Source organism: Halichoerus grypus, chromosome 1 (assembly GCF_964656455.1).
Source record: "Halichoerus grypus chromosome 1, mHalGry1.hap1.1, whole genome shotgun sequence".
NCBI classification, from domain to species: Eukaryota; Metazoa; Chordata; class Mammalia; order Carnivora; family Phocidae; genus Halichoerus; species Halichoerus grypus.
In genome coordinates, this window is record NC_135712.1 from 32,276,926 (window position 1) to 32,299,165 (window position 22,240).

The 22,240-nt window shown below is 35.4% G+C and overlaps 1 protein-coding gene across 5 annotated transcripts in view; it reads right to left on the reverse strand.

Moving 5' to 3' along the window:
* The window catches only part of ROBO1 (roundabout guidance receptor 1), a 1,118,917-nt gene that overhangs the window by 486,712 nt on the left and 609,965 nt on the right, over positions 1 to 22,240 (reverse strand). For all 5 annotated transcript variants that reach the window (XM_078059176.1, XM_078059199.1, XM_078059236.1 and 2 more), the window contains one exon: positions 8,248 to 8,331. In XM_078059176.1, the coding sequence (XP_077915302.1) occupies positions 8,248 to 8,331 (84 nt within the window). The remainder of the gene's footprint in view (positions 1 to 8,247; positions 8,332 to 22,240) is intronic.

Genomic DNA, 22,240 nt, shown 5'->3' on the forward strand with positions numbered 1-22,240 from the left:
TCTCAGAGACTGTACTCTTTCTTCCCACACCATAGAAAATCAACATATTTAACTGCAAAGTTTTCCACACTGAAAATATTATCAAATACTAAGTATAATAGTCCATGCCTTAGTCAACATCTTTTTGGAATGATTTAAATTTCCAAAATGTTCATGAAAAATTCTAGAATTAGAGCTAGTGTCACTAATGTGAGGACAACATAAAATTTGCTTATTTCTTAAAAAAGATTTATTTACTTATTTTAAAGAGAGACAGAGCATAACTGGGGGGGGAGTGCAGAGGAGGGAGGGAATCTCAAGCAGACTCCACACTGAGTGCAGAGCCCTATGTGGGACTCTATGTCACCACCCTAAGATCACGACCTGAGCTGAAACTAAGAGTTGGACACTCAACTACTGAGCCACCCAGGCACCCCATAATTTGCTTAGTTTTTTTTTTAATAATTGGGATAAACTGCTTTAAACTCTTCTTTCATAGAATCCTATTGTCATTAGAGTTCAGCTTACTTCTTAATGCTCAAATCTACTTGAAGCTTCCATGTCTCATGTCCCTTAAGCTTTGGAAAGACAGGTGTACGCATATCCACTCTCTATTGTCAATAACTGTGAAAATGAAACAATTTTTTTCCTTTTCCTCTCAATTCAGGAAGACTTCTGGAGTATTATAGATAAATTTAACCCATGATCCCAATCTTCTGTCTCATTTGCTTCTTTTCACATTTTTGAGAATTGGCAAAATTGCCTAATAATTGAGGTCACACAAAACAAATTACAAATTTGATGGTTTTATAATTCTGGGGGAAAAAAAAACATGTATCTCTTTTCCTTAACTACTTAAGACTAACTCAGTGGTTAACTTGATGTGATATTACATATTATTCCCAGTATGCAACTATAGCAAGTAGAAACGGCTTAATTTATTATTTTAAGAAATGTTTTTATTTTTATTTATTTTTTATTTTTTAAAGATTTTATTTATTTGAGGGGGAGGGGAAGGAGCAGAGGGAAAGAGACAAGCAGACTCCCCGCTGAGCATGGAGCCCCCATGTAGGGCTTGATCCCACCACCCTGAGATCATGACTTGAGCCGAAATCAAGAGTCGGAAACTTAACTGACTGAGCCACCCAGGCTCCCCAAGAAGTGTTTTTAAATTTCTTATTATAGGGCGCCTGGGTGGCTCAGTTGGTTAAGTGACTGCCTTCGGCTCAGGTCATGGTCCTGGAGTCCCGGGATCGAGTCCCACATCAGGCTCCCTGCTCGGCGGGGAGTCTGCTTCTCCCTCTGACCCTCCTCCCTCTCATGCTCTCTGTCTCTCGTTCTCTCTCTCTCAAATAAATAAATAAAATCTTTAAAAAAAAAAAATTTCTTATTATATACAAATTAATTCACAATTAATGCACAAGTTGGCAAACAGCATGTTAATGTGGAGGCACCAGATATGATGATCCAGATAGGAGTCATGTGTGATGTTAATTTTAACAGAGTTTAGATCTTATATACCTTCATGTACCTAGTACAAGGTTCTCTCCAGAGCAGATACTCAATATGTGAATTTTGTTTAATTAAATGAATAAATGATTATCCAGATATTTCATAGAGAGTAAGATAGGCATTTTATATGAACTTGTAAATTAGCATGTTATTTTCTAGAGCCAAATATAAGGTACTTTAGGGGAACCTGAGTGGCTCAGTCAGTTAAGCGTCTGACTTTGGCTCAGGTGGTGATCTTAGGGATGGAGCCCCATGTGGGTCTCCTTGCTCAGCGGGGAGTTTGCTCCTCCCTCTCCCTCTGCCCCTCCCCCCCCGCTCTTTCTCTCTCTCTCTCTCTCAAATAAATAAATAAAATCTTTTAAAAAAAAGTATACGTAGGGGCACCTGGGTGGCTCAGTCGTTAAGTGTCTGCCTTCCGCTCAAGTCATGGTCCCAGCGTCCTGGGATGGAGCCCCGCATCTGGCTCCCTGCTCGGTGGGAAGCCTGCTTCTCCCTCCCCCACTCCCCCTGCTTGTGTTTCCTCTCTCGCTGTGTCTCTCTGTCAAATAAATAAATAAAATCTTAAAAAAATAAATAAAAAATTAAAAAAGTATGTTACCACTATAGTGTTAGTTTTATTTTATTCTGCAGTTTATTTCCTGTACTTTCTTGTTTCCTAGCAATTCTGTGAAGTATTTTAAGTTAGAAAAAACACTAAAAATTGGATTTAGGAGACACTAAGTTTTTATTTTTAAATATCTGTACTATCTTGGTTAAATCATGACAGCTATAAGGGTTTTCATTTGCTCACCTGTAAACTCATGATTTTTATGTAGATTTCTAACACTTTATCCATATTTTGGGAGCTGCAGACATATAGTAGAAAAAGCAGTTGACTAGAATCAGAAAAATCAGCTTGAAATCTCAATTTACGAAGCTCTGAATATTGGAGAATGAGAAAGAGCTTTCAGAAATTTAACATGTAATAAATACAAAATATTTCTAAAAGTATTGGTAGACAATAAATATCAAGGATGTTTCCCAGAAAAAGAGAGAGAAAGAGGCAAACCAAGAAACAGATTCTTAACTATAGAGAACAAACTGATGGTTACCAGACGGGAGGTGGGTGGGAGGATGGGTTAAATGGGTGATGGGGATTAAGGAGTGCACTTGCTGTGATAAGCACCAGGCGTTGTATGGAAGTGTTGAATCACTATATTGTACATCTGAAACTAATATTATACTATATGGTAACTAACTGGAATTTAAATAAAAACTTAAAGAAAAGAATGTTTCCTAGAAAGTTGGAAGGAAAATGACAAATAATCAGAAATTAGGAAAGAAAAGAAACTTAATGAATCAACCTAAGAGGTCAATTGCCTAACAGCAATTCCAAAGGGCAGCAGACAATGCAGAGATTGGAATTCTCAAAAAATAATTTAAGAAAATTTCCCATAATGGAGATAAATGATTCTCCTATTTGCAAGGCCCCTCAAGTACCCAGCGTAAGGAAGAAATAAACAACAAACAAAAATGGACAAGCTACCGCAAAGCACATCAGAGTAAAACTTCTTTATTTTTGATGTTTTTTAAAGTTCTATTATGATGTGCTTTCTGGAGACAAGGCTCTGTTAACAAGGAGATAAACCAGAAAAGAGGAAGACATGAGATTTAGGAAATAGGAGATCTACCAAAAACAAGTGATGAAAAAAGTCCGAGGTCTAGAGAGAAACCGTTCATTTTGGGATAAAAACATGGAGTATTCAATGAGGAAGATATCTGGAAAAACCTCAGGCCAGTGGAATGTTAGATAGGATTAAGCATTTAGGAAGTTTAAAAATGCAATTAACTGCAGAAAATAAACAATCTCATACAAAGAAAGAATAACATGTAATTGCAATTATAGTATTTTACTTGGCTCTGTAGTAGATTCACCTAGGGAAAATTTGCTTTGTCATGCCAATATAAACTGTTAATTTAACAAAGAATGTGCTAGCAAGAGAATGGGTAAAAGAAAGTGTCTAAAACTGACAAATCAAGAACCATTTGTGGATGTATATTATTTAAAATAGAAAACTATCAGAAGACACATCTGAAAGAGAAAGAAAAGTCGTTAATGGATGCAGGTTCAAGGATAGGAAGGTGAATTAGGACCCCCTTGATTTTGTTTAAAGCTTTTGTCCTATTTGATTTTTTTTAGAAAATACGTGCATCAGTTAGTGTGATAATAATGGATCTAGGATAAGAATTAGCAGAGCCCTAAAATATTGGTGACCAGAACAGTGGTGTTGCATAGGAGCATGGCTGAGCTATTTAATTTCTAACTGTGTGCTCAAATGTAGCTTATAGCCACAACCTCAACAACCTCTCATAACCTCTGTAATGTTGGAGAAAGTGTAATTAATTTGGGACTGTTTCTATCCTAGAGTACTGAGGCAGACATTAGGCACTGTTGCTTTTAATAATGGCCCCTTCCCAAGAGAGTGGTAATGAGGATTAAATGAGTTACTGTATGTAAAGTGTTCAGAAAATTGCACGGCATACATGAAGTGATAATAAGGGCTGGTTATTAGTATCAATACATACATTTGTAAAAATGCACATGCCATGATGGAAATTTTGTTTGATCTTAATTGTGAATCTATGTAATTAAGAATGTAGAGGGACAGAAGAATCAAAGTCGCCATCAATTCATAGTTATTTGTCAAGATTTCAAAACATGAGGCAAAATATGTTTTGGGGGTTGCTATTCGAGTGCATGTGGGCAAACACACTAATTTGTCCAAGACTTTTTTAAATAAGAGAGCATATATTTTGTTTCCTTTTAAGCAGCATTATAACCAAACTTTACTTGGAAGTAGTATTAAGAAGTAGAAGACTCTATTATGCCCGTTTGAAATGACTCTGGGATTTCTGATATTCCATGCCTAGATTTTAACTTAAATTGATACCTACATGAATCTGATAATTATTCAGTTTTAGGATTTTTAAATTTGCATTGAGCTTTGCTTCCATTATATTACTGTAAATACAGAAGTCTAATCCTTAAAACAGACCTATGGAGATAGGGGACATTATTTTATTTTTAGTATGTAAAATGGGGACAAACGATATATTTTAGACATTATAAATAAAATTTACAGACTTTTTTTGGTACTCAGAAAAAAACAGATAAAGTTAATTTCTTTTCTAATTAATAATTACTGCTTTCTAAAAGATTAAGAACGCTACTAGTCTGTCAGTAGCTCTCACTTATTCCCTTTTTATGTATCAATAAACTTCTCTTCAAATTTTTTGTCACTAACTAAAGATCTACATGGATTATATGTATATTTCAGACATTTAAATATTCTTAAACGTATTAATTTTTTTCATATTCGTGAAATCCCATATGCACTTCCAGAAGTCAAAAACAATGTACTCTTTTCAGGTGCTCCTTTAAAACAATCATTGATTACACATCCAACCTCTTTGGAATGATGTGTGTCTGACCACACAAAGTGCTGCTTTGAAACCCCATCTTACTTGTTCTCGCAACAAAGGTATATACTATGAACTGTTAAATAATCCCCAATATTTATGAAATGCTTGGTTAAACAGGAAATGGTCTACTTGTCTAAATAATGCACAAGTCCACTTTAATAACACATCACCGTGCCACCCGAGAAATTGCTCTCCATTCGTAGATCAGTAAAAGACTGAAATGTTTTTCAAATCTTACCCTGCTTTATAATATTGTGACTAATGATGGTAAGGTGAAAAGGAATCAAAAAGGAATACTTACACCATTTAGATAAGTACGGCATATGGTTTAATCAGCAAGTACTATTAATAAGAGATTACCATTCATTGACTAGATCATGAATAAAAATATTAATTTATGTGTATGATCTGAGATCCATGGATTCTACTTTGTTGGGCCAATTTGATAGTGATGGTCCCAAATGGTTTGAGTAGTAGAGCAGATGTAGTGACAAATCAGCTTGCAGTGAAATTATACTCTTTGTAGTGGTCAAAAAAGAGAATTGGGGGGGCGTGAATATGAATTTTAGTGAACTGGTGATTTCCTTTTGGGACTGTTTCATGTTCCCTCCAAAATGTTTTTGAGAATTGTACAGATTCCTCTGGGAGGCTTTTCTTCTTTATATACATGAGTGTTAGGGGAAGAGAGAAAAGTCTCACTCGTCAGCTCAATGAAGTGAAACAACATATACTACAAAATAAACATCTGGTACATACAATTTTCACAGTCATTTTGTGATATTGTGCAAAATATATAGACCCCTCAAATAATACCTGATATATACATTTACCCTGCAACTAACTCATATCAATGACTTATTTGACAACCGCTTTGTATATTCTCTATGTTGCTTAATATTTCTATTTTATTTCTAACAGTGTTCTTGCTGCTATATCCAGAGTTACTAAACTCCAGATATACCATAGATAATTTACATTAAATATGTAAAAATGTTCCTGAGCAGATAGACCATCTCACTTCCTTCTGAACTGAATTTTCTCTAATATAAAGATTTTATCAACTTAATTTCATATGATCAGAGTAAAGGGAATTCACACACACACACACACTCACATACACACACTTATTCACACATACTCGCTCATATGCACACAAAATAAATCTATTGGTAGTTTCAAGTAATACTTTGCACCTCAGAGCTGAGATCTTTATAATTGTTATCAAGCAGACAAAAACCATTTTTTTCCTCTTTAATTTTTCTTATCACATCCAGTGGAGGTTTTAATGAGCAAAGGAATGGTCAATATGCAAGTGAAAGAGACAAATAGCATCTTTAATTCATATAGTAGAAAAAAGGTTCCTGACTAATGAAGAGTTTACTGAAACAAAATATCCGGAATGACTTCCTTTGACTAGAGTTCACAAGCAGTTATAGTTTCAGGAACAAAATTATTCAGAAGATTGTTTTCCAGTCACATCACATTAATGTGCTGCTTTAATTAGTTCCCTTGTAGAATATAAAGATAGTTTTATGAGTTCATTACCTCATAATAATTCATCTGATATGTTTAATAGCAGAAATCTGATTACTGATTAACCTAATGAGGAAAAATAAACAGAAATAAAAAATGTTTTAAATGCTACATTTAGTCTTAAATGTATTGTTATTCAAGTTCTCTTAATTCAATGCTCCAACATGATTTATGCATTGGAGATATATAATTTTCAGGAAATCCATAAAAGACAAAGAGCAAACCCTATTAGTGTATCTAAACAATGCAGTTGTTTAGACCGGGTGAGCACAAGGGAATACAACTAGGATGCACTGGCAGATGAGGATACCCATGAGAAAGAACACTACCTCCAATTCCTCCTTTCATACAGATGAACTTCCTTGGTATTTGTGGTATTAAGAAATGACATTTACAACTCTTGTGCTAGCTAAGTTTCTGGAAAAGTATCATACCGGCTCCCTCATCATCTCACCACCAATGGGCTTTGATTTGTCCTTTAATCTCAGTTCTCAGGTGAAAGATAAGAGAAAAATGAGAATGAGTCATCCATAAGACTAAAATAAGTAAAATAAATATTAAATTATTTATAAAGATGTTATTCATTTTGATACTTATTCCAACTGTTTAAAACCTGAAATTGCGTAAAGGGGAGATAATATTGGAGAAAATTATTTCTATGAAAATAGTGAGGCTGCTTCTAAAGTAAAGTAGCAGTTTATTACTTTATACAATGTGAAACGTGTCTGTTGGATTAGACTCTTCCTAACACAGTCATCTGTAAGATTGTAATGATACAGAAGACTTCTCCATTATCTTTAACTCCAATTGCCTCAACATGTGCGCATGCGTGCGCGTGCACAAACACACACACACACACACACACACACACACCGATCCACAGCCCACAACCTAGCAGTCTACAGAGAACTGTGCTAATAAGAACTAATGAAAAGAATATAATAAATAGCTGCTATTACAACAAGACCTCTATTACATCATTATCTGATTCAATGGGCTATAAGTGATGTATCTTATTCTTTGCCTTTATCTAAAGTTGCAGTCAAATTCTCAGATGTGTAACTTATGTGTTTATATTTAGAATTACACTTACAAATTCTGCATGAAACATTTATATATTTCCAAAGCAATCATTCTTAGACATTCATAATATGAATTATTTCCAACCCATCCAATTAGTTAATTTTTACTTTAATGCCAGTGTATGCATGCATCTACTTAAAACATGGTTCATAGATAAGGTAACAATAAGTCCATTCAAACACAATCCTGAGATATAAGTTGGTAATTATGATTGCATTACTCTTGTTAAGAGTTTGCTTTCTGTTGTTTATAAGACTAAAAGTGTAACCAAAACAAACAAAAACTACAGATAATTTTGAAACCCAATTACTTGCAGATAGTCTTATTTCTTTAATATTTAGTCAAATATTAAATCTCTAAGATAATATTACATTATCTGTCTAAACAAGTTAGCAATGTCACAGTTTCAGGCTGAGAAGCATTCTTTTATATTAAAAATAGACAACAAGAAAGCATGCAGTGTTTATATTAAATTTCTTTTCCCCAAAGAGTTGACTTGAGAGAGATGACCTCCCAGCTGAAGAATGAAGTCTGGAAAATGAGGACCAGAAGTTGTAGTGGTTGTTAGCGGGAAGCAGGGATGAGGAGATAATTTTATACAGGTGGTTGATGATTGATGGAGGTGGAGGCATTTTAGGAGGCACCGACAGTTAGTATTTGGGAAAGAAAACACTCTACCTGTGTAGCCCAGCGAATTGTCATCATTATCAGAGGTGGGGATTGGCGTCCCGTTGTCGTTCCCCCTCTCTAGGTCTTCAGGGTCTGTCGGAAACAACACCAGAGCTGCTGATGGGGTCACAGGAGTAAGGGTAGTTGCCATTTCGATCACAGCATGTCCAGACACAAGTAAATCCACATGTGACAGAAAAACACACAGGGACAACACACAGCACACTTCCTCCTTGCCCCTCCTGCAGCATACTAAGCCGCATGGACGTCTCAGCATCCTGGCTTACAGTTTCTACTCCTTCTCCTTAATTTCCCTAATTCTCGGCTCTGCCTGCACCTTTGCTGCACTTCAAAGCTGGCGGAGGGCTCTGACTGCCCTCTGTGAGGCCGCCAGCAGGACTGAGGGAGCATATGGAGGAGCGAGAGGGCAGGGTGGCTGAATGCTAGCATTGCTAATTTTCCACCTTATTGTTAATCAAAGCTATTGACTGTGATCACTCCCCATCATCGCTTCATCTCCTGCCAATTACAGGCTCAAGGGACTGTACCTCATATGGGGGGGGGGGAGGGAGGGTGTGGGGAAAAATAGGGTCTTGTCAAATAACAGGGTGGATGATAAAAATGTCATACTTCTCCCGAGCAACAGTAAAGAAAGCAGTGTGCATCATCGCATCCTTCGGAAGGCGACAATTTGTCATCTTAAAGGACGGAGTTAAATTTACTGAAACGAAGGCATAAGTAAAACAACACTTAACTTCGGACATTTCGGGTTGGATATTTTAAAACCTCCCCAATTGCTCGAGATTCTATATCACAACCATCCAGATAAGTATTTTCCTTCCCTTACTCTTGTTTGTCTTGAATAAAAGGAATGTTTTTTATGCTTTGCCCAACGACACCACTACTAATTCCCCGAGTGCTCAGTCACTGTGTATGTCATATCTATGCGTGTTCGATAAATATGAGCAGAGTATCTAGCTTCGTAGCTGCTAAGCAGACACAGACACAATAAAATCCAAGTGTGTACCTCCTAAATCGAATACTGTAGAGTCATAGGTCATTCATGTGGAGGGGTTCTGCAGGCTTTTTATCACCTTAAACAGCATCTACAGAGAATTTCTTGGTCTGAGCAGTGAAGGAGCACAGCTGTTTACTCGAGGAAAAAAGTATGTCACTTATGACTGAGGCAGCGAGTACACGCAGGTAATGCCCCTCTAGAAACATCACAGGGGTCATTAATTCTGTGCCCCTGCTAGCTTTTTTAGCTAGGTTGACACATTTTGTCTTACACACAGCTTTTTAGGGATGATTTAGAAATTTTTAAAAGAGGATACAAAATCTAATATGAGTCACTTCGTGGCTTTTTGCATGTAGTGTATTTATCCACTCTATCTCCCTGCCTCTCCTTCCCAGCTCATGTGTCATATAATTAACCTGATGTGGCTCACATGAAGAAAAAAAAAAAAAGGTGCGGATCTGTGCAGACTAAAAGGAAATGCTCATTATTGCTCCATTCATCCTTGCCTTTCCAGTGACGGCTGTTGTCATATTTTTCCTTAAAGTCAAGTCTGGAAGTGGTATAGCAGGAAAAGCATCCACTTTCGACACCCCCCCCACCGCCCCCCACCAAGCCTGTTAACTTATTTGTATGCATTAATTGTTTAAGGCAGTTTTAAGTCACATCAATAAGAGAGAATGGGAAACAGGCATTTTTTGTGTATTTTTCCCCAGTGTTAGCACAATGTTCTGCCACAAACTAAGTAACCTTGCTCAAGTAGCTAACCAAATAAAAGAGGTTGATGCAGGAGGATAAATAGAAGGTCCTGGTTCAAATGTATTAAAAGGCTTTTAAGGAAACCTCCCCTGCTTATCCACAACATTGTGTTAAAAGATATGAAGCATTTAGGGTCACCTTAATTTTTCAGAGTAATTACCTTTAGTTACAACTGTAGCTTTTCAAAGGAAATACTACCTTTAATTTACGATGGAATATTTTATTTAATGTATATGCATACATTTGTAATCACTCTGTTAAAAATAAAATAAAAATCTATACACATCCACAATGTGAACTCATTTTGACTATACACTATCATAACTTTTGCATGCTTTGTTATTGAATGTTCCCTGACAATGAGGATATTACAAAAGCAATAGCAATGAGGAAAGAAAGTTCACTATCATTTCAAACTAGATACTTAGAACTGTTTAAAGTAGAATTTTTCACCCATGTCTAACTTATCCTGAGTGTTCTTAAAATTTGCTTTCTTGTCCCCACCCATCACCCTTCTGACCCCTTCTTAAGCTCAGGAAAGAATAGACTTTGCATTAATCAATGAATCTTACCGTATCTATGAAGCACATTCTATCTACTCAGGACTGCCTTTAATTAACAATATGCTAGACCTAAGGAACAAAAGATGCCATTTTGCTAACTGCACTCATTTTCTCTTCTCCCTTCATGTCAAAAGATAATTATAACAGGAAATAACCACTTGACTCATTGCACATGAGCTTTAGGACTAATCCAAAAGATATTTATTTAAACTTTTTGTTAAATAGTATTGATTATGCGAGCCATGGAATAGAACACAATGAGGCAAGAGATTATTTAATGCTTACAATGTCTGAAGGAGGGAGGCCTTCTTGTACCCCAAGATTGAATTTAGGGCCATCCACACTTAAATACGTGTGGCTGCAATTGATGAAAGAAACCATCACATCTAGAATTGCCCTGTCACTAAGGGTGCTGGGTTCTAAGTGCCCGACGCCCCCATTAGACGGAATTCCCAAGGGTCAGGTAATCTGTCTGCATCACATTGTACACACAGCACCTTATACTGGACCTGCAACATTCTACAGGCTTAGACAGGTTTTTTTTCCTTTAAGATAATAAACGAATTAATGAACAGATGGTAACCAAGAATGCATATCTCACTTAACTAATAGGCTCTCAATCTGAAACAACTTGAAAATACAAAAAACTTGTTATAAATTAACTCAAATGCTAATGTACTCCCTATATACCCAATATCTGTAAAGGCAAAGAAAGCATTTTTTTTTTTTCCAATATAAAAGGAAGTCTTAAATCATAAAATTGTAGACATTCAGGGTTGGAAACATGTCAGATGGACCTTCACCACAACCTTCCATCAGATATACAAATTCTTCTGAATTTAGTGGTCATTTGACCTTTAGTGCTTTTCAAGGCAACCAATTCCAATTTGACAATTAAGACCTTTATTTTATGTTAGATTTAAAAAAAAAAAAAAAAGCTGTTTTCTAGATGCTAATTCTAACATGTGGGGCCCAAAGGAACTGATACCTTATCTACGAAAGCCTGTTCCCCTCCCAACCTTCCTTAAATACTTGTGTTTCATAGGACTCCAGACTTTATCTTTTCGTTGTTCAACATACTCTGTGTAGATATCTTCATTGAGGCTCATGACTAAAACTCTTCTTTTTTTTTTTTTAATAAGATGATGCAACTTCCACATTTCTTAATTGGATGTTCAACCAATGACTGAATCTTATGTCCACTGCTTATTTGACTTATGAGGATTCCAGGAAACCTCATACCTTCTCTCACTAAACACTGAATTCATCCTCTTTTCTTTCAGACTACTCCTTTCCTATATTCCCTGTCTTATTAAGGAAGTCATCATTGTACTATATGTTTGATATTTTAGAATTCAGTGAGATGTTAGTATCTGGGGTTAAAACTGAACTCTTGCCCATAGACTTGTTGTTATAGATTTTGCTACACGATTTATTTTTATTTTTATTTATCTTTTTGGAGTCAGTTGTATGCCAAACTTAAAGCTATAAGATTTTATATTATATATTTATAAAATTATGCATAACCATATAACATACATATTATTTATATAAGACGTAAAATGTACGAGTGGGCCACCTTGTAACAGTCTTTCACAGATTTAGTAAAAGTGACACCAATAACGAAAAGGAATAAAGACCTATAGCTTCCAAAAAAAAAAAAAAAATCAATAGCTTCCTGTACAATGGAAATTATGTCTTTTAGGAAATGTTTTCCTTAAATATAACATTTATTAAAGGTGATAAAACTTTATTTAATGGTAAATTAAGTGTAAATTTGAAATTTTTTAATCTGCATAATACTACTTTGATTGAGATTTCCCCAACACCTATATCAAATTATAATGGAAACTCTGAATTAGAAAAATCATTGTAATGCAACCTCTGATAAAATATTCATTCAGACAACCATCATCAATGGGTACTAAATCTATCAGGTGAAAAATGGTAGGGGACAGCATACTTCACAGTGTCAAAGTATCACCCCAGAGATTATTTGCTAACTGCAAAGGGGGAAATATACTTTTATAATGGGTAGATCTGGCAGTCCCCACTTGAACTCAGTAATCAAGCTTAGTATCCAGCAATGGTGGGGAAATAAGAGTGGCAAGCCGATCGTGTGATACAGTATACAGCATCACCTATAAAGCACCCATGCTAACAATGCTTGCTCTGAATTCAGTCAAGACTTAAGACCCAACTTAAAATCTACCAAAAAAGAAAATATATATCTATTAGCATACACATGTATAATAACTGATGGGTGAATTATCTTTAGCTTACTTTCAAATGGTTTAGGAATAGTATATTGAGAGGATTAAAGCAACTATGGCATAATATTAACAATTACTCATTCTGTTATGAAAAACATTCCAAAAAGTTTAGAGGATGGTAGGTGAAGACTGAGTGGTCTAAAGCTTTCTCTACGATGTGCAGCAGAAATTCACATGATGATGCTTCACTTTCATTGGTGACATCATTACAATAGCATCAATACTCATATTTGTACTACCATTCAACCCACATTTCTCTAAATTGTTTATCAGGCTATGATAGCCAGGGTTACACTGTGGAAATGTAGAGACCTAAGAGAAGATTCTGTTGTGTAAATTCAATTTCATTTGTTTATTTTTAATTTTTAAGTTGGGTTTTAAATTCACAGTCAAAACACTAGAGTTTTCATCCGTATCCCTTCTTTCTGTCATATTCAGCTATGTAAATATACGTCAACAATAATAGCTTCTTCCTTCTGCCCTACTGTAATGTGTCAAGATGGTTTCTTTATAGATTTGCATTATCACTGTGCAGGGTTTTGGCATTAATTGACATTTTGAAGATGACCATTAATAAAAGATTAGGGAAAAGCAAATGAATATAAACTACTATCAATATGAGAATTGTGTTCTACAAATTGGATCAATTCTCATTGATTCTTTCCTACTAATCAAGAGGAATGCAGGCAATGGGTACTTTAAATGGAGTACTGAGAACATTTAATTAGAAACCCAGGCAATGAATTACAGAATTAAATACAAAAACTATGTTTGTGAAGCTTTATATCGGTGTCACAATTTTACAAGCTCAAACTAAAGTTATATTCAAACTTCTGCTTTAATCATATGTGGTTAACATAATTGTGGAGGCTACAATATTATTTGCCCCATTCTTCTGAATTGGAAATAAGGGAAGAAATAAGAATTATGTCATAGAGATGGAGAGGAAAAAAAAAATCAGTATGTGTTTTTAGGTAGTACCTACTTAAAATAATTCAGAGAATCAAGTAAATAAAAAGATTCATTTACAATGAGGACTGAATGACTTTTTCAGAAATCTATATTGTATAGAACATTAAATTTAATATGTATCAAGTTCTAAAATTGTGCTACAAAATGTTGAGTGAAACCTATTTTTTTAAGCAGCAATATGGTAACAGATAGAAAACAATGTATTACAACTATTTCCAATTTTGCTATTATAAGGAAAATCAAGGTTGCTTCTTTATGTTTCTTTCAAAAATAAAAGGACCATGATTATAATGATCCATGTGAATAATGACTGTGAAAAAATGTTTCTAGATAAAATAAACCAAAATGTTAAAATTGACATATATATGTATTCAAATAAATTTTTTTTTGTGAGTGAATGATTATTCCTAAATTTGAAGACTTTATCATCCAACACTGTTGAGGAAAAAAAACAAGAAATACAGAGTGGTTTGGTATTTGACCAAACTAAAAATAGTCTCCATGAGAGAGTAGGTAATTATAACCCATGACCTGAGATGCCAGGATTGTATTAAATGAAAAAGTAGATTTCATACAATGATCTCAAAATATATGTTAATGCTTTTTCTCATTTTCTTTCTTTCTTTTTTTTTTAAAGATTTTATTTATTTATTTGACAGAGAGAGACACAGCGAGAGAGGGAACACAAGCAGGGGGAGTGGGAGAGGGAGAAGCGGGCCTCCTGCGGAGCAGGGAGCCCGATGTGGGGCTCGATCCCAGGACCCTGAGATCATGACCTGAGCTGAAGGCAGACGCTTAACGACTGAGCCACCCAGGCGCCCCACTTTTTCTCATTTTCTAATTTAAGTGATTAGATAACTGAATGAATCATATGTGAATAATGAGAAGTAAAAACTGTACTGATTATAATCACAACTAATGTTTACATAATACTTCAGTTTAAAAAATATAAACTACATTATTTTTTAGGTATGTATATTTTCTCATGCAATTCTTACAGGTCTATCATGATCATAGTCATCATCACTAACTGCATCATCTACATTCCCATTTTAGAGATGCTGAAACTAAAGCTCAGAGAAATTCTTTTGCCTCTGTCATGCAACCAGTAAATAGTGGATTTGGAATTCGATTCCAAATGATTTCTGACTCTAAAGCACCTCCTCTTTTCACTACGGCCCATGTCCTCTTTTTACACATCAATCCAATTCTAGGAACTGGATCGAATTTTAATAGTATATAAGCAATAGTACACCAAGTTAGTGATTCTTTTCCAGTCGTTGAACCATAAGATTGAATAATTTCTCCACTCTATTCCTGAGCTCTGTTAAGCATATCACTGTGGCTTCTTCACTGTCTCCTTTTACAGACAATATAAAATAAAGTATGTAGTTAATAACATAGATGTGTTTAAGCTAGAAATACACAATAAAATATTATTAAAATAGGGGTTTATTATTTTTCCCACATATTTTTATTTCTTTTTATTGTTTTTAAAAATATTTTATTTATTTATTTTAGAGAGATAGAGAGAGAGAATGTGCACATGCAGGAGGGAGTGGGGAATGACGGAGAAGAAGAAAGAGTCTCAAGCAGACTCTGTGCTGAGCACAGAGCCAAGACGGGGCTTGATTTCATGCCCCTGAGATCAAGACCTGAGCCAAAAGCAAGAGTTAGATGCTTAACTGACTGTGCCACCAAGGCACCCCTCCCACATCTTTTTAAATATGTAAATTTGGGGATCGAACTACTGATTAAATAAAATTAAGATAAATTCAGATTTTTTTTTTTACTAGTCCGATGTCATTTATTTGGGTTCATAATTCAGTAATCACAGAACTGTGTCCTGAAATTCAGATTTTTTAAAAAGATTTTATATATTTATTTGAGAGAGAGTGGGAGAGCATGAGTGGGGGGGGCGTAGTGAGGGGGGAGAGGAGGGAGAAACAGACTCCCCTGCTGAGCAGGGAGCCCAACTTGGGGCTTGATCCCAGAACCCTGGAATCATGACCTGAGCCGAAGGCAGGCCCCCAACTGACTGAGCCACCCAGGCGCCCCATAAATTCAGATTTTTTTGACAATTACTTTTTAAAATGTATTCTTCAACAACAAAGATTTTCCTTTTGGTATAAGTTTGAGGGAACTTAGAACAGGGGCATGTCTTACTCACGTTCATATGCCTGCCCCTAGCACAGTGTTAAGCACAGAGTAGCTAATCAATACATATTTGTTAAATGACTGAATGAAACATTGAGGCATAGTTTTGCTGGAGTCAAGAGTTTAAGAAGAAGGTAAATTTTCTTAATCAATGAATATCAATTATTTCCTTATTTAGGACTTTGTTATATACTTATCTAAAATTATAATCATTGTCATTAGATATGTTGTCTACATATCTACCTAAAATGATAAGTCTAATTTAAAACTACAGATGTTGGCGAGGATGCGGAGAAAGGGGAACCCTCCTACACTGTTGGTGGGAATGCAAGCTGGTGCAGCCACTCTGGAAAACAGTATGGAGGTTCCTCAAAAAGTTGAAAATAGAGCTACCATATGACCCAGCAATTGCACTACTGGGTATTTACCCCAAAGATACAAATGTAGTGATCCAAAGGGGTACATGCACCCCAATGTTTATAGCAGCAATGTCCACAATAGCCAAACTATGGAAAGAGCCAAGATGTCCATCAGCAGATGAATGGATAAAGAAGATGTGGTGTATATATATACAATGGAATATTATGTAGCCATCAAAAAACCCCGAAATCTTGCCATTTGCAATGATGTGGATAGAACTAGAGGGTATTATGCTAAGCGAAATAAGTCAATCAGAGAAAGACATATATCATATGATCTCACTGAGATGAGGAATTCTTAATCTCAGGAAACAAACTGAGGGTTGCTGGAGTGGTGGGGGTGGGATGGATGGGGTGGCTGGGTGATAGACATTGGGGAGGGTATGTGCTATGGTGAGCGCTGTGAATTGTTTAAGACTGATGAACTACAGACCTGTATCTCTGAAACAAATAATACATTATATGTTAAAAAAAAGAAAAGAAGAAGATAAGAGATAGTAGGAAAGGAAAAATGAAGGGGGGGAAATCGGAGGGGGAGATGAACCATGAGAGACTATGGACTCTGAGAAACAAACTGAGGGTTCTACAGGGGAGGGGCGTGGAGGGATGGGGTAGCCTGGTGATGGGCATTAAAGGGGGCACATACTGAATGGAGCACTGGGTGTTATACGCAAACAATGAATCATGGAACACCACATCAAAAACTAATGATGTAATGTATGGTGATTAACATAACATAATAAAATAAAATAAAATAAAATAAAATAAAATAAAATAAACTACATTATGGCAAGTCACTATTGCTGATAGAATAATATATTTCTCCCTTCACCTCTCCCTATATAAATATATACTCTAGGAAATAGAATCTTGTTTAACTAAAATCAAGTGAAGGATTTAGTAGTGAAAGTTTTCTTTCTTGTATGTTAAAAAAAGATGATTTACAAATATCCCCCCATAATAAACTGGATATAAAGGAAAGTGTAATAAATAGTGATAATTTTTAAAGCCAAAAGAAGTCATAATATAAATAAATAAGAAAGGTATTTAAATACTGCCAGGTAGGTGAACTGTATTTTGGTTTGAGTATTTCAGATATAGATATAAATGTAGGTATATCCTGATGAATGAATGACATGCATTTTTCTGAGAGGCTGCTCTTAAAACTGAAGTAATATAACACAAATCGGGAATTAATATCTGGCAATACCACATTCTATGTTTGAATTTTAAAAAATGCTGTAATTCTGGGGAAAAAAAGAATAGCTACATGAAAATACTCAAGTATAATTTTGTTTGAGCTAATCTGGGGTACATCCAGTTATACAAGCTGATAAAATCTGATTAAATAAGAGAGACCTAAACAATAGCATTAAAAAACAAAGAAATATATATATATATGACAAATTCTATTAACATAAAATATACTACTGAATGTTAGGAAGGTAAATGCATTAATGGATAAGCCAGTAACTCAGAAGAATACAAATGTCACAGAAGCTTTTAACTCATTTGAATTCAACTTAATTTGACAAAACAAGATAAAATGCCTTCGGTATGGAAATCATTCTATTGATGGAGAAATGCTCATAATTTTAAAACCATTTGTTTCCAGATCTCTTCCAGTGGAAACACTGACAAAGTAGAGCTCTTAAAAATAATTGGGAAAATTATGCTTCATCATGACAACATGTTTTTTAATCTGATGCCTGAATGTTTGGTCTAAGAAAGTCATGAAAGTTTTCATGGAAATAGTAAGGGTTGACTATTCCTTTATATAATCAGAAACTAAGCCAATTGTCCAGCTGAAGTGTGCATTTGTTCAAAATGCTCAGATAAAATCTTCAATAACATCTGATGTGGCAGATACCTTGGTGGGATGGAATTTAATCTGCAGAGATTTGCTCCCTTGAACTTTTACCTGTGAGAGTTAATTTCCGGTCCATTTTACTAGTATTTCTGGCTCTCTCCGTCTGTTGACTTTTTTATTATTATTATTATTATTCTCTCCATTCACTCTCCCCTGGTATTCAACTGCTTTTCTTGTATTGTGCTTAGCATCTGCTACTGTTCCACTCCTTTCCAGTCAAAGCATACGGTAACTTCAACACAGGCTAATTAAATGATGCTTGAAGTTAGTTAACAGGTGGTGCCCCCAGCTGCCCTCCTTGTATGAACAGATACATCTCACATTTTAAAGGACAGAAATGGCACAATAGTAATACCTGAATTAATGGAGTACTCCTTCCATACCATTAAACTAATGTTGGGGGATCCAAAAGAAACAGGATCATTCTTTTGTAGAGGGAGAAATCTGGTTTTGGGGTATATGATCCCATTTGAGATTCTGAATAAAACCTCAGGCCTCTAAAGAGTATAAATTTATTATCACTCCCTCCAGGTATGTTAATAAAGGATGTTTCTGATCACTGCTGCTAGTTCATGTGTTAAATGATATTCAAGTAAGATCCACATGATTTGTTAAATTCAAATTATCAAGTAATCTACTTAGCATTTTGGGATTACTGCAACTAAGTGTATATTATTACTTATTTAGATGTTCAATATAGTGTAATGTTTAAGAGCCACTAACTAACTCTGTGACCTTGGACAAGTTATTTTATCTTTTTTTTTTTTTCTCCATTTCTTCATCTAAAAAATGTGGAGTCATAGTATGTATTTCACGGGAGTGTAATGAGGCTTAAATAAGCAAATATTTATAAAGAACTTACTACAGTCCCAGACACCTAAGAAGTCAGTAAGTGTTGGCTATTATTATAATTAATTCAAATTAGAAGTCCACTTAAAATGATCATTTAGTAATTCTTTTTTTTTTCCATTCAATATGTGCCCTCTTTAATACCCATCACCATCATTTAGTAATTCTTAATGAAAATAAAGTCCTATGAATTTGCCTCTTGAAATGAGAAAAGACACATTCTGTTTGTTTTATATGCTAATTTGGAGCTGCTATAGGAAAAAAGGTGAAGAAAGTATCAGTTAAATTCGAGAGAAAAACTGATTTTGAAAACTTCATTTCTGTCCAGCCATGTTCATTGTCTTTCCACTGCATTTCTTCAGAACTCATTTGAGCAGAATTCCTCACTAAATCATTCAAGAAGTCTTTCCATGCAGACAATTTTATCCTCATGGCAAACTCCTTGAACTGCACACTTTAGTTTCCCGAATTGTCTGGTTTGTGCTGACAAGGATGGATTTACTCAATTTTATTTCTTGAGGAAAAAAACACCATTTCATGTTGAAATTACAGATTTCTTCACTCTTGGGATAAAGTCCCCCTCCCCTTTCCCCTTCATGCCCAATGTTGTTTCAATCTCTGCCTTTCTTTTGCCATTTCCCGCAGAGGGGCAGAAACCCCTGGGTGCTTTGGGGAAAGGTGAGGAAAGTCGGAAGCATCTGCAAATTGGGCCCGGGCCACGTGGTCCCGCCAGTCCCTCCCAGCCCGCCTTCCACTAGGTGTCCCGCAAGTCATGGCTGCCATCCATCTGCAGCCACTACGGCCATCTCCAAGGCAGCATTCAGTCGACTGCTAAAGAGACAAATTTCCTCCATAGTCTCTTCATTGTCTGCCTTTCCTAACCACAGTCACGGTTTTGCGCTCTTCATTCTAATTGTGCTTTTGATTATTAGGTTCATTTTATGCCTTCAGCTTTCTCAAAGGTCACAGGGATTAGCTGTGTCCAATGGCGGACTAGAGAGAGTGTGCAGGCTTACCCCCCATTCATCCACCTCCATTGATTTTCCCTCCGTGTGAGAGTGGCAACGGTGGTTCTTATTTTACTCTTATTTGGTATTTTCCTTGCACCCCTCCCCCACTTCTCCTTATAGGAAGGCTGTTTGTAGCTATCCTGGTGCCACAAGAGGTTTCAATGAAGCAAATCCACACAGAAAGCAGGGACGGTGCAAGCACAGGGCGCTGCTGAACAAATCAGCTTGCACTTGGTTCTTCCTCTATTGTTTCGGTTTATTTAGCTCAGGGCCATTCAACATTCCCATTTTATAAAGTCCAACTGCACTTTCAAACAGCATTCCCTTTCCTTGCTATTTTTGTCACTGAGTGTAATCAATCACACACACATTACATGCATTCTATTGATAATTATATATACTATAACATATATACTATGGTTTTTTCTCTGTTTTACTTTGCTGATTCTGACTTACCTTTGTGTTTTTTTTTTTACACACCACCATTACAACATTAGAGTATTTTGATTTGCATTTGTGTTTTTTAATGGGAAATTCTGCCAGCTTTTATTCATGCTAGCACTTTTATCGTGAGATATGTTTCACTTACTAGTGTTATTCCAAAAGAGACATTCTTATTATAAATTAATGTAAATTCTTGAAAACCTAAGACAATAAAAGTAGCTATTTTAAAGGAATGTGTGTATGTATATCCATGTGGGGGGGGAGTGAGGGTCCTGAAGAGTAAACCCCAAATAACCGCAAATACTTTAAAAGACATTAGGTTATTTATATCATTATTTATATTCAAGTGATAGTGGGGAGAGTTTATTATGTGAAAATATTTTCTGGACACGAATGCTCTTGGCTCATGATGAAGTCCATTCATTACTGTGGTCAACAGTTTAAAACACAGTAGGAGGCGTCCTCAGTACTTTTTCCATCTTGCTAGAAGTCAAGCAATTAGTGACTTTCTAATTGGTGAGATTATCTGCTTGGCTCAGAAGACAGATATAATGAATTATGATCTTGCTTATTAAGTAATATGACCTCATAAGTAGAAATGCTTTCCAGAAACTATACTGCACATTCACATTCAAATTTGAAGATATTGCACCAATGAACTTCCTCCTTCTGCAGTCCCTGTTTTATCATTCAATTCATAGTACATTTGTCTGTACATGTGGAAATATGCCCATTTGTAGATTCAGTGGTCTCCACAATATTGCCTCATTTAACCTTTTCAAGCTTAATTCTTAAAACTTCTCATTAAGAAAGAGGGGAGACAGCCTAGTTTATGAGCAAATATTTGATTTTTGTTTCCAATGAGGCAGCTCCTGTGTGGATACTTTTGATCAGCACATGCATGGGAAATGGATGGAGAGCTTAATATAGTAACCAATACTCTTCCCATTGGCCTTTTGTGACCATTTTTTAATAGAGGCCAGAATTTTTAAAGAAACACATTTCCCTGCAAAATGGAAAAGGGAACTGAAGTGCATAGATAGGGAATAAAAATCTGCTGAGTTTTACATATTGCCAGAATTATGGTAACTATGTACAAAAAAAATAACCTTAGGGAAATATTATAGAAATCATAAATAAATATTTTAACTCTTGCTGATGGAGAAAAGGAAAAATAACTAGAGGAAAATCTCTGTAATCCGTAATCTACAATATTTGGCATTTGAAAATGTGTCCTAAGGCTTCAACATAAACCTTAAAACCATAATAGGAGAGTCACAAATAGCCCTAAAATTCACAATTCATATTTAACAAATGGATGGCCAGTCTTGCATTAGTAGTAAATTAATGTAAAGAAATCAAACTTCTGAAAATATGTACCTTTATCCTTAGATTTTTGAAGAATAAGACTCAACTATTTACTAATATTAATGTTAAAATTTTATTTTTGGACTGTGTATTTCAGTGCTTAAATATAATTATAAAAATTACCTGACAGCCTACTACCTGGTAACCATCATTGCCTGTAAATATAATTCTTCTATTGGTTATAAAATTGCTTACTTATAATTCTGTACCTCTTAGGGGAAAAAAAGTCTTTTTAATTGTATGCAATTCTGGCAAAAACAAGTAGGTATAAGATGTCATGATGAATGAGAAACACACAAAATG